At 46.0% G+C, this 12,280-nt stretch overlaps 1 protein-coding gene across 1 annotated transcript; it reads left to right on the top strand.

Moving 5' to 3' along the window:
- Positions 1 to 252: 252 nt before the first annotated feature.
- Positions 253 to 4,579, top strand: MORN2 (MORN repeat containing 2; the record flags this gene model as incomplete). Its single annotated transcript, XM_084283396.1, has 5 exons — positions 253 to 259; positions 474 to 524; positions 978 to 1,084; positions 2,149 to 2,285; positions 4,477 to 4,579. 5 exons carry the CDS (start codon positions 253 to 255, stop codon positions 4,577 to 4,579), a joined length of 405 nt encoding a protein of 134 aa, XP_084139522.1.
- Between the last annotated feature and the right edge of the window lie 7,701 nt (positions 4,580 to 12,280).

The raw sequence follows: 12,280 nt of genomic DNA, 5'->3' as shown, positions 1-12,280 counted from the left end.
TAGGGTCCCCTCCAGCCCCAACCACCCCGCGCCTCCCCCTGAGCGGTGTCAGGGCAGCTCCGGGCCCTGTGGCAGGGGCTCGCCCCCAGCTCCCCAACCCCTCAGCCCCCGTTCCCCTGCCCCTGTTCCTCCCCCCCCAAAAAATATTCCTCTCCTCACCGCCCCGCCGCCGCTGCCCTGCCCTGGAAGCGCCGCCTTCCCCTTCCGGGTTGCCGGCCCCCTAGCAACGGCGGACACTTCCGCATAGCAACCATGGAGGGTACGCGCCCCCCCCCCCCCCCCCCACAAATAAATAAATAAATAAATAAATAGATAGATAGATAGATAGATAGATAGATAAATGAAGATAACAATAACAGCCCCTAAACAAGCACACTGAGAGCAGCTTGCTGAATCACACTGATGGGGAAAGTTGGGGTGTCGGCTAACTGCGGTGACACGTTTTTGTTTTTATTTTTTCTCTTTCTCAACAGGTGCTGAGGTTTTTAAAGTGTCTTTCACGTTCCTAAACAAAGACAAGTATGGTAAGCAACCCTCACCCCGCAGCGAATTCCTTTTGTCACCCTGCGTGGGGATTTTCAACCCACAGGGGATGTGCGGGGAGAAATCTGCGCGCTGTTGACGTGAGGGCTGCACAGACGGCAGGTCGCCCAAAGCTGCCTCTCCCTGTCCACCACACACCGAGGCAGGAGCTGACCTGGCTCCAGGTTGTTTAAAGAAATAAAAATTCCCAGCAAACCCCTGGAATGGTCCAATGGGGTCTGCTCTGCCCCATGGCAGCTCCCTGCTGGTGGTGGTGGGGGAATTGCCACAGGCTGCTGCCAGCTGGTGCCCACCCCAGGTACCTTACTCACCCCAACAGACCACCTCTGGGAACAATCTGTCTGCAAGAGATGGAAGAAATGCCCTCTGAGAACTATTTTTTTTTTTGGTCTCAAATTATATTTTGAATTCAAAATACCTGCCTTGCTTCCTAGAAGGGGAGTGCACAAAGACACCCGAGGGCAAGCTCCAGAGGAACGGGCATGGAGTTCACACCAGCGCCAATGGAATGACATACATAGGTACCTGGAAGAACGACAAGGTAATTTTAAGGATTCCTTAATTTCAAACTTTGTCTGGGTTTAGCATGATGTGTGTCTTACCATACCCACCCTTAGATGCATGGAAAAAAAAGCCATTACCTGAAAAGAATCAGATCAACACCAGGCTCTTCTTCCACTAGGGCGTCTTGTCCCAAGCCAGCCTGAAGACTTCAGATGTTCAGGGTGTGGGGACATCTGCTGCATCCTGAGGCTTCTACAAATACACTGGGCACTGCTGGCCCTGGTGAAACACTTGGGCAGTGTGGCAGTAGCGGTGCCCTATGTGGTTGGGCTGGGTGCACATAGCTGGTTGAGCACAGCCTTTCTGCTTGTGCATATGAACCCCACACACCTCCTTCAACCAAACAGGGGAGCTCTGGCCATCAGTAGATACGCCAATAAACAGTGGCTGCCCTTGGTTACTGAGTTCACCGGGAATTAATTGTTAAGTACATAAAAACTGCTTGTTTTGTTGATTCTGGAGGCATCCCTGAAATGAGACAAATAAAGGCCTGCAATTAGGAAATAGCATCTTGTGGCTTTTTGAGATCTAGTCTGTCTTTTCTCATTCTCATACAAAAATATTTGTGCAGCGACAAGAATTAAGATTATAGTACAAAAATGCACAGATTTACAGCACAGATTTAAACCCCCAGACATGGTTTAGTCTGAAACAAATGAAAGATTTGCAATGCCTTGATCCACAGAAAGAAATTCCAGAAAATTTAATTAACCCCTCAGGCTGTCAGGGTAGATGAGTTATTTGTAGGGCTGAGGACAGCAGTTCCCTGTTGCACAGATTGTAAAGATCCTGTGAGACTATCAGCAGAGGAAAGATTTATTAGATACTGTGACTGGTCAGAAACTCCAAGCTGTTATCTAAAATCCTTGCAGAGGTAGGAACCTGTCTAAATCTGAAAAAGAGTCACTGTCCTCTCCTCTTATCTGAATAAGATAGAAGACTCAGAGGCAGCAATCTGAAAAGATACTGTAATGGAAGGAAATATACCATATGCATAAACATTAACCCTTTTCTTTATCCATCATCTCTCATTAAACGCAGATGAATGGTACTGGAAGGCTAGAACATCCTTCTGGGGCAGTTTATGAAGGCGAGTTCAAAGACAACATGTTTCATGGGGCAGGAACCTACACTTTTCCAAGTGGAGCGAAGTACATTGGACCATTCAATGAAAACAAGTATGTTTGAAGCTGAAGAGTTCTGTATTTTTTTGTTGTTGTTGCTGTTTTCTTTTTTTACAAAACATTTTACAAAAAATGTAGATTTGATTTGATAAGGCATGAACTCCAAATAAAATTCACCCGACATGGGAGTGGGTTTCTTTTGCTACCAGGGAAACTTGCAGTGGGTATCTGAAATTGCTGATTCCAGTTGTATCCATCTCATCAAATCAGTTAAAAGCCAGTCATTCAATCCCAGTCAGAAGTTTTCAAGTTGGGTGTTCCACTCACCCACTTGTTTTTGTGCTACCAGGTCTCTGGGCTCAGGCAGAGTTAAGAAGAAGAGAACGGTTCAGATAAATTTCAGAATTTTTTCAAGCCTACAGACACATGCAGAAATACAGCACTGATTTGCACTGATAGTTTGCAAAGTTTTTTACTTACTTTTGAGGTACAAATTCTGTAGAGAAAATGCAGAGGTTTATTTTTATCACTCAGAATAAAATATTTTAGTGCCACTCATACAAAACAACAACTAGGCTGATTTCGTATAAATAAGGGTGTTTTGAACTGCTAAGACACCATCTTTTCCTAAAGCAAGAAGTCGATACCTACTTCATAATTCACAAAACAGATTTAATGAGAAAAATAACTGTAAAAACTCACGTAAGAATGTTCACATTCATTTTCCTTATAACTTCTCTGTCAAATTTCCTAGGTTTATTTCTTTAAGCACCACCACAGTCCAGTATCTGAAATAAATCAAAAATACATATGTGCAGTCAATATGTGGTCTTTCATCACAAAACATCCCTGCCTTGCTGCTGACCAAAAAGAACAGCTGTAGTAGTAGAAATATGACCAATTCTGTTTTTAAATAATTATGCACCAAAGGAAGCATTAGGAAAATGTACCTGAATGCAAAATATTAACCTGTATATTAAACTCAAAGAGGGGGAATTAAAGACATTTTACACTATTACAGTGGCACGTTAAAATGTGCCACAGGGCTGCTGTCCTTTGCTGTCATACTGAATGTCAGATGTGAATTTGGCGTGAAGTGTAAAACTGTGAATACTCATCACTGGAGTGAGGGCATTCAGCAATAGATCACATACACAGCTTTTACTTTATGGGTGTTTCCTTTCAAAAATCTTAGGGTGATGCCTCTGCTCCCATGGGAAGATGTAGCCCATTGCAAAGGGGCCAGCACGGTGCTCGTCACTGGCAGCTGATAGCCTTGATTCAAACTAAAATCAAACTCTCCTAATTAGTAGGAGAGACCCAATCTTTGTTTGCCACTGCCATTTTCACCAGGAAATTCAGACTTTTCCTTTTTGACACTGTTTTGTGCTTGTTAATACACTCTGCTCCCTGACAGCCCAACGCAGGCTATTTTGCCCAGTTTGGGGGCTGCTGGTTTTCACCTACTCACACAAGCTGGGTGTCTGCTCACCAGACCACTGCAGCTTTTATGAGAGAACACAAATAGGCAGCAGCACCACGGCAACTCACTGTGACTGCTAGGTGCCTTCATTTTTTAAGGGAAACATCTCCAGTAATTGGTTTTGGAAGTTATTTTCCCCTCATTTGCAAGGGATGCTGATACATACATTTCTTCTGTATAGCAGTTTTCAGGTTTAACGATGAGCTCGATCACAGCTTTCAAAGATCAGCAGAAACACATGGTTTATGAGGACTCAGTTTACGTGGCAGTTACTTTTTTCCCCACTGGAGGCTGTAAATCCTTGCACTTTGTCCTAACAGTAGAAAAGGATGGGGAAAGGGTGAGGCAGGATGAATTTTTACAGCAAGATCAACACAGGGAATGGCTGCAGACACCTACACATCTTTAGGATATCCCTCAAGGAAGTCAGGATCAACTTGATAGGACATAATCTCTGATTACTTCAAATCACGACCAGATCTACAAAGTTTTTCCTGTGCAGGCTACGAGCTAGCAGGATGTTAGAGTAAACACACTTCTGCACAGGAAGGCGTATGTTATTTGGCTGTCTACGCCACGTGCTTCGTAATTCTTCTTAGCTTTTATAAGCTACCATGTGGGAGAAAGTTAAAGCAGGTACTTGGTCTGGATCAGGAAGGTTTTGATTCCTGGCACTTTCCTTATCCAGCTTGCACACACATCGCTGTGCTTGCACAAACTGATCCCGTTCTTTATTAACAGGCTGGATTCATGTTGTTACAGGATGGAAGGCGAAGGAGACTTTATAGATGAAAACGGAGTGGTGTGGACTGGCACTTTCAGTGGCTCAGCAGCAGTGGGACTGAAGCAGAAGCTGAGAATGTAGCTGTTCGGTCCTGACAGCAGCATGAGTCAAGGGCAGCCCTGGGATCACATTCTGGGTTCACCAGTTGCGATGAGTTTTCAACAGGCATTGATTTCTTCATGTATTTGTTAAAAATAACCCCTGAGGATGGGTGTCACTGGTAAATAAAATAAAGTTTCTTTTATTTTCAGATTAATTGGTTGAAGTCTCCTAAGTAAAAACCTTAAAGAAAAGGGGTTGGAAAGGGTGAATTTATAGGTGGAAAAGGTAAATGTATAGAATTCCTTTTTGTTTTAACCTCAACTAGGAATTTCTTTCTCCCTGGGTTTCAAAAAAAACCACAAACAAACCAACATCATCAACAAATGAAGCCTGATTTATGCTCAGCTTCTGTAACTTTCTCCAGAAAACAAACATCCCCACCCACAACAGCTTTTGCAAACACAGTGCTGATGTTTGGACTGGGCCTGGCATTCCACAGTGGGGTTAGGACAGAGAGCAAGCGCACCTACAGCATGGCAATCACTCCTCCCAGGTAAAGCCCATAAATCCCAGGCTCCAGCAGCAGACTGCTCAAAGACATGCACCAAAGCCACTTTCCTCTGGGAGGGAAGTCGACAGGTGAGCACACAGGGGAAGCTGTTCACTGTCACCATTCCTATCAGAAGGTTTAATGCAGTAATAAATTTATCTCCCTTTTTGTCTGGGTTTGTACCTCAAACATCTCTTTTCACTCTGATTCTAATGAATAGCAGGAAAACTGCTTTCTAGTTTACAAAAAAAAAAAAAAAAAAGCAACATGCCAGCTTCATGAGGAAAAAAATATGTTGAGTCTTTGTTTGCCAGATGTTTAACGGAGTTTTAGTAAATACCTGCCCTTGCCTTCCTTTGCAACCACAGTGTACAAATTGGTACTCTTTCAGATGTGTCTTCAAATACTCAGCGCATTTTGCTATGATTTGGAAAAGTCCTGGGCTCTTTGGTTTCTTATCAAAATGAAAAAAACAGCACATTATCAGCACACTGAAACACAAACTGCTCACTGATCATTTGGCAACATAACTCCTTGGGTTATATTCACAGGTATTCCTCTTCAGAATTACCATTTTGTTTTGCTCAAGTTTGTTGTGTTTTGCTCCCTAAATAGCCAGGTCCAAGATAGAAATACAGCATCCTTGTCCCTAGTGCTCAATTTCAGGGTTAGCAGCATCTTCACAGAGCTTCCATTAACCTGCAAGTCTGTCCTTTCAGCTCCTTAGCAAGGACTCCACATCACCTCCTTTTATCTGTGCTGCACTGTAATTATACTGATTTAGGCGTTGCGGTTTTACATTTGAGGTTTTCTGCCTGTAGGGTATCTTTGATGCTGATATTTGTCTTTCAGTGAGAACTTATCCTTCCTTTTGCTTCTGTTCTTCCTCCTTTATGCCTCCCTGCTCTTCTGCTCCAGAGTACCTCACTAGACTAGCTCAAATCTTTACCTGGAACCCTGGCCATGGGCTACCTGTTTTCTGCCTGTGTTTTCTTGATGCCATTCGGTGCAAAAAGCCCTGCAGAAACTTGGTGACGAAGTGAAGCAGACATCAAGGGCTGCTGCTTCACACTCTCCCACCTCCCTCAAACCCCTTATTTTTTTTTTCTGAAAGGAATTTTTCAGGGTCTACCAAGAAACAGAAAATACCCAAGTGCTGGTGGTTCCTGCTCCCCTGCTTTGGCTACTTTGGCTGCCTTGCTCTGAGCCCTGAACGAGAAAGTGCACAAGCAAGAAGCCCTCTTGGCCCTGGCGTCCTTAATGAGGCCACGCAGGACAGGAGACTGAGGTTGTCAAAGAAGGCGGGGAGGAGCCGGTCCCGTGTCCCTGCCCCAACTGCTGGCTGCCTCGTTTGGGTGCCACGGGAGGTATTTAACAGCCTCAGAGCTCGGTGAGGTAGCACAGACCACGCCAGCACCTGGCTTGCACCGTATGGCTCCCTCCACCCATCACTTCCCGAGGCTTCTCGCTCCCTTCACAGCAGCGTGCCAATCTAATTAAAAGAGAAAAGAGTCGGTATCTTCTCCTTCCAAGCGCCTGATTTTTGCATGGGGATGCAAGGATGTGACCTGAAGATTACATAATTAGAAGGCATTTGTTACGCCTGCGTTTCAAATCAGTGATTAGCATGTGACAGTCCCGTCCTGGGAAACGCCAAGCCACCATTGCTCTCCTCTCTCTCCTTCCTTGCACACTGCTAATTCCCAACTCTGGCAACCGCCAGCGCTGAAGGCTCTTCGACTAGCCTGGGGTAAGTTTAAAATGTACTCAGCATGAGATGAAGTGTGGGATTAATAATGCCAGTTTCCTATTATTGGAAAAAGCTTGAGCTGGAGGTATTTCATGTCTCATGTGCAGCATGTAAAATGGTATTTAAAATATTTTCCATCTTCAGTGCCCAGTTATTTCCAGCTGATTTCTTCTAAGACGGTGAACGGAGATCTCGCTTCGTAGTGTGCTGGAGAATCTTGTGAGGATGCATTTAGAGTAAGGGCTCTAGAGAGGCTGAAAGGACCTGTTTTGCTTTTACTGTTTAAAGAGCTAAATCGAGGTCTCTTGCTAGATTGAAGTATTTGGATGATAATAACTGAGTTACAATTAGCTGGAGGCAAAGCATGAGACTGAAGAGAGTATCAATGATTATTTTTTTTTGCTCTCTTAGAGGACTGGAGGTGTTCTTCAAGTGGGCTATTTAGAACAGACAGCAATCTCAGCCAGGAGAATTGTGAAACAGTCACCAGGAAGATCCTAAGCATTTATTTAGGAAGACTGTGGACGTTTAACAACTTCTACAGAAGCAGCAAAAGTACATAGGGATTCTCCTGCATTGTTCCCCAATTCCTGACTTTGAGAACAGGACAGAAAGCCAAAGGAAGAACTGTTATCCCTCGGGCTAGGCTGTAAATGCTTTACCTAACTGTTTGCATGCTGATGCTTGGGGTATTTCAGTCACTTTTACAAGTGATCCTACCTACAGTTGATTATTTCTGCCATTCCATGTGGGGGTCCAAGGCAGACTGCTAAATGTGGCTGCTTGTCAGCAAGGAAAGTGTCCCGTGGTGGGCTGGCACACCAGGCAAAGCCTGGACTTGCTGTGGGAAGAGGAAACAGGCTCACAGAGGGCACGCAGGGCTTGCTCTCGCTGCTAATGTGCAGATGTATTCATGGAGGTGCATATGGAAAGGGGTTAAAGGAGTGGGGCTTGCTTAGTATCGAAAAAAAGAAGGTGAAGACTGAGGGGTGCCTCCTGCTGCTTTTAACTGCCCTGAGGGGGTTATAAAGGAGACGGAGTCCAGATTCATCCCAGAGCCACACAGTGAAAAGACACAAGGCAACGGGCACAAGCTGCAGCAAAGGGAAATGTCCCAGTTGGGCACAAGGAATGAATGTTCTTCCCCAGGGTGCTGGATGACCCAGAGAGGCTGCGAGGACTCTTGTGTAGGAGGTATTCAAACCTGGATGCAGCCGTGAGCCACCTGGGCTAGCTCAGAGTTACATGGGTCCCTGCTCACCTAGACCCTGCTGTGAGCTTATTCCTTCAGTTCCCTGCTGGCAGAGGCAGGATTCGAGCAAGCAGCCCGCACCCAGTGCCTCAGGGCTGAACACCAGTCCTATTTTCCATCCCCTTTTGTCACCCTCGAGGAAGAAGCAAAACTGTTCAGCAAAACTCTTGCCCTCGGTGAGGACAGCACTAACAGCTTCCCCACCTGGCAGTCAGCAGAACAAGAGGCCAAGCACTCGCTCCAAACCACAGAGAGGTTTTGTTTTAGCTCTGAGGAAGGACTGCCTACTTTTCCTCCATATATTCAGCAATTCAACAGAACCAGGGGCAGACAGGCAGTGTTATATATTCGCGGAGTCCAGCAGTGAGTCCTAAATGCTGGAAAACATCCAACATAATGCATTTATTTAACGTAACTAAGAGCAGTACGGTGACTCAGGAAATTGCGGGCTGCAGCTAAAGGACACGCGAAAGACAGCCTTTCTGGTAAAACAGGGAACATCTTCTGGACCCACTTCACCAAGGTCAACCTACTTTGCGGTGCAGACACACAGCAGAGCTCCTGGTGGTGCCTGGAGCAGGAGGGGATGGCGGCATCCCTGGTGCCCCAGTTTCAAAGCCTCACTCCTGAGCTCTGCAGAGGACAGAGACTGGGCTCAAGCATTGTCCTTGCCTGAAGGAGCGTGACGTGGAAGCTCCTCACTTAGCTCTCTGTGGGTCTCGCTGTATGGGAATTGTTTCCAGTTCCCTCTATAAGGAAAAATTTCTGCAGATACCAGGAAACCCCAGTGTTTCTACAACCCAGGAGATAAGATGAGCAAGGGTCCCCCTTCCAGTCCTATGTGACTGAGAACAGAAGATAGGGAACAGGACAGTGACATGTCCTCAAAAGAGCCCTTCTACAAGCATTACACTTCTCTAATTAAAATCCCACCTAGGTTATTCTTCGTATCAGACATACCTCTTTTTTTTGTACTGGATCCAAGAGGTTGCAGGGTATTTATTACCTGTAGCACAGCAGCGGGGGCGCCTCCTGTGAGTTTCCCTTCCTTACGTGCACCGTCCCTCATGACAACTGCAAGTTTCCTTGTGTTACTGCAGGGCAACCACGGATGCTCCTCGGACAGCATCCTTCACGCTGTGGGGCTGCTGGCATAGCTCCGAGCGATGTGCTGGGCAGGGGGGCTGCAGAAGCAGGACCTAGACAGAGACACGAGTGTTTTGAGGTCTCAGATGCCTGTGAGGAGGTGGTCTGAGAGAGAAAGCTCCCAGAGCATGGTAGAACAGATTCATGCTTTAATTCTGGCTTATCCTCACCTCGGGTGCCTGACATCACAACTTGTTTATATGCACTTTCTTCATGCATCAGTCTCCTGACTGCCCTATTTAGGGGATTGCAGTATGGATTACAGGTTTCCTTTTCGTGTGTTCGGATGTATACGTGTATGCATACATGTATATATCCCATGTGCTGATATTTTCCCCCAGTTTCACCCTTCTCCATCCTTTCCCAGCATGAAAGAAATGTTTTCTTTCCCTTCCGTGAGGAAACCAACATTCAAACCCAAACATACCTACGATGCTTGCTAAGCAAGCGGCTGGATAATGCTGTCCAGCAGCTGAGGGCTGAAGCTGCTGTTTCCCAGCTCAGACAGCTCTGCTCTTCCAGCACAGCTCAACAAACATCTGCCTCACCAACCCGGCAGCATTACGAGCTGCTGCTCTCCTGCTTCCAAAATGCTGCGCTCCCGCACCAGATGCTCTTGCTGCTGGCAGGGTACACCCCACAATGCTTCAGCAAGTGGACAGTAAAACTATAAAATATCTACGACAGGCTATGCAGCTGATATACTCGGATATTCATGTAATTAATTCCATACTAATTGATGGTTATTAACAGTTAACTACTACATGGTGGTATATTGCTACAACTGGTAGAGTAATTAATCATTTAAAGGCAAAATAACTGTTAAAGATACGTGGTTTTGGTAAAGAGAAAAAAAATGTAATAAACTTCTGGCCAACAGCTGTTTTCACTGAAAATGTTTATCATAGAGAAGGTTGTATTTCTTTCAGACCTGTTTTGACTTTCCAATTTGTTCCTTTTCCTCCCCATCATCGCAAAAAACAATTCTTTATTTTGAAAGCAGTTCTCAGTGTTACTCAAGCTGGTGCCAGCTCACTGGCCCACTAACACAAGCCTCAGGAATTTGCCAGGGCATTGACTAGTCTACACTGGGAACAAAGTTTAACGACTTTGCTACTAAACAAACTGCTACTAAGGTGAAGTTAAAAGAATGTTTTAACATTTAAGAGACCCAAATTTTTGTAACCTTCTCCTCAAGACTACTAAAGGATGGGTTAGCTACTTCAAAAACAGCAGCATATTTATTTGTTTCGGAACCAAATAACATTCTTACCATCCTTAGAGTACCTAAAAAAAAATAGACTTTTTTTCCCCACTAAAGAGGGCTGGAGCACATAGCACAGGAGAAGCTGATGGAGCTGGGTTTATTCAGCTTGGGAAAAAGGGAAGGCTGGAGGGTCCTACTGCCATCAGCAACTACTTGTAACAGAGGAGACAGTTAGGCTTTTCTCACAGACACAATGAAAGGACAAATTGCCGTGGGCACAAGCTGCAGAAAGGGAAAACTTGGCCAGAAGGAAAAAAAATATCTTGCCCAGGGGAGCAGTGCTGCCCTGGGACAGGCCCAGAAAGGTTGTGAGGTCTCCATCCTCGGAGATGCTCCAGCTATGACTTGACGTGGCTCTGATCAACCCGATCTAGCTTTGGGGCCAGCCTTGCTCTGAGCAGGGAGTCAGGGGACTCCATCTGAACTCTGCCATGAGCCTAGAAGTCTTCCGAACCAAAAGATAATCTTTATGCTATCAGCTGATAGAAACCAGGTTTAATAAATTGGAACATTTACCTTACTGCAAACCAGGTGTCCACCCAGCAGCCTTTCCTGCCTGCCTCACAAAACCCACAGCAGCACCCAAAGCCTGAAGTTCTGACCCTTCACCTTTGCTCACAAGTCAGGAAAGGCTCCCCTGTCCTGAGAAGCAGCCTTCCTACAATTAAGCAGCTTATCCTTGTGTTAATCCTCCATCTCAAGAAGATGCTAAATCTCAAGTCCCTTCAGTGCTACGCTTTCAGCCCTCATCATACCCTCAGAAAGAGAGGCCTTGGCTGCCACCAGAAATGCCTGCTTCGGCAGCATTTCCTACAGCCTCCCAGAGCTTCTCTTGCATCTCCTGCACCTCTCCCACCCATTTAATGCTTCAATGCTTCGTGCCCTCCTCTGTGCTTGCTTCCCTGAAAGCACCACCCCAGGCTTCTCCAGACCACAACAGCTGCCAGCAGAGCCTTGGGCATATCCACGTCAAACGGGAACCTAGATGGGAGATTATTCCACACTCCTGTGCCACATCTGGTTTCCTAGTAAGGCTGGGCACAAGGCAACTCGCATTAAACCCTGGGGAGATGAGGTGTGGACGTGGGGCAGTGCCCACGCTCAGTCTGAGCTGGTACAATCCATTTTTCTGGTGCTCTACTGCATCACTCATAAGTTATTACCTTAAGACTGTTCCCAAGGTCCTAACCCCACTACCAGTCAGGGAGAAAACCGCCAGAGAAACCAGGCATGGCAGTACAATGCCCTCAAAAGTGCAGGACCGTGCAGCAGCACTGCGAAGGCGATAGCTCTGCAGCCCAAATCCAAGCCTGGGGGTCATTTTGGGTGATCATTCACACCGCAAAAAGCTGGTTCTCTGATCTAGAGAACAAACATCCAGAATGATGTTTATTTGCATCTTACTTTTTCAAATACATCTCATTTTGCTTCTGTGGTCAAACACGAAGCATTGTGCTGAGCAAGTAGTCTCTGTGGAATGACACAGGGCTCCAGTCACCATCCACGTAAGCACAACTGGCCTTGGGCTGGGAGGGAAATGTTTGTACTGGCAGCCCAACCTGCTTGTGGAGGCACCGAACCCAAACAAACCTTTAGGATGCTTCATTCCCTCTCAATTCCTTCTTCTTCTCATTTTCTGAACTTTGAGCATCCCTGCTCAGTAAATCCTTTCTGCATCTTTCTGCACTCAGGGTTCAGACCAGCTGACCCAGCGCAGGGCTCCCATGTGGGCAACTCTCAGCCATGGGATGTTCCCAGTGACCAGCCAGAACCCT

This window comes from Netta rufina (assembly GCF_964035555.1).
Source record: "Netta rufina genome assembly, chromosome: 3".
Classification (NCBI taxonomy): Eukaryota; Metazoa; Chordata; class Aves; order Anseriformes; family Anatidae; genus Netta; species Netta rufina.
This window is presented reverse-complemented; position numbering and strand designations above follow the sequence as displayed.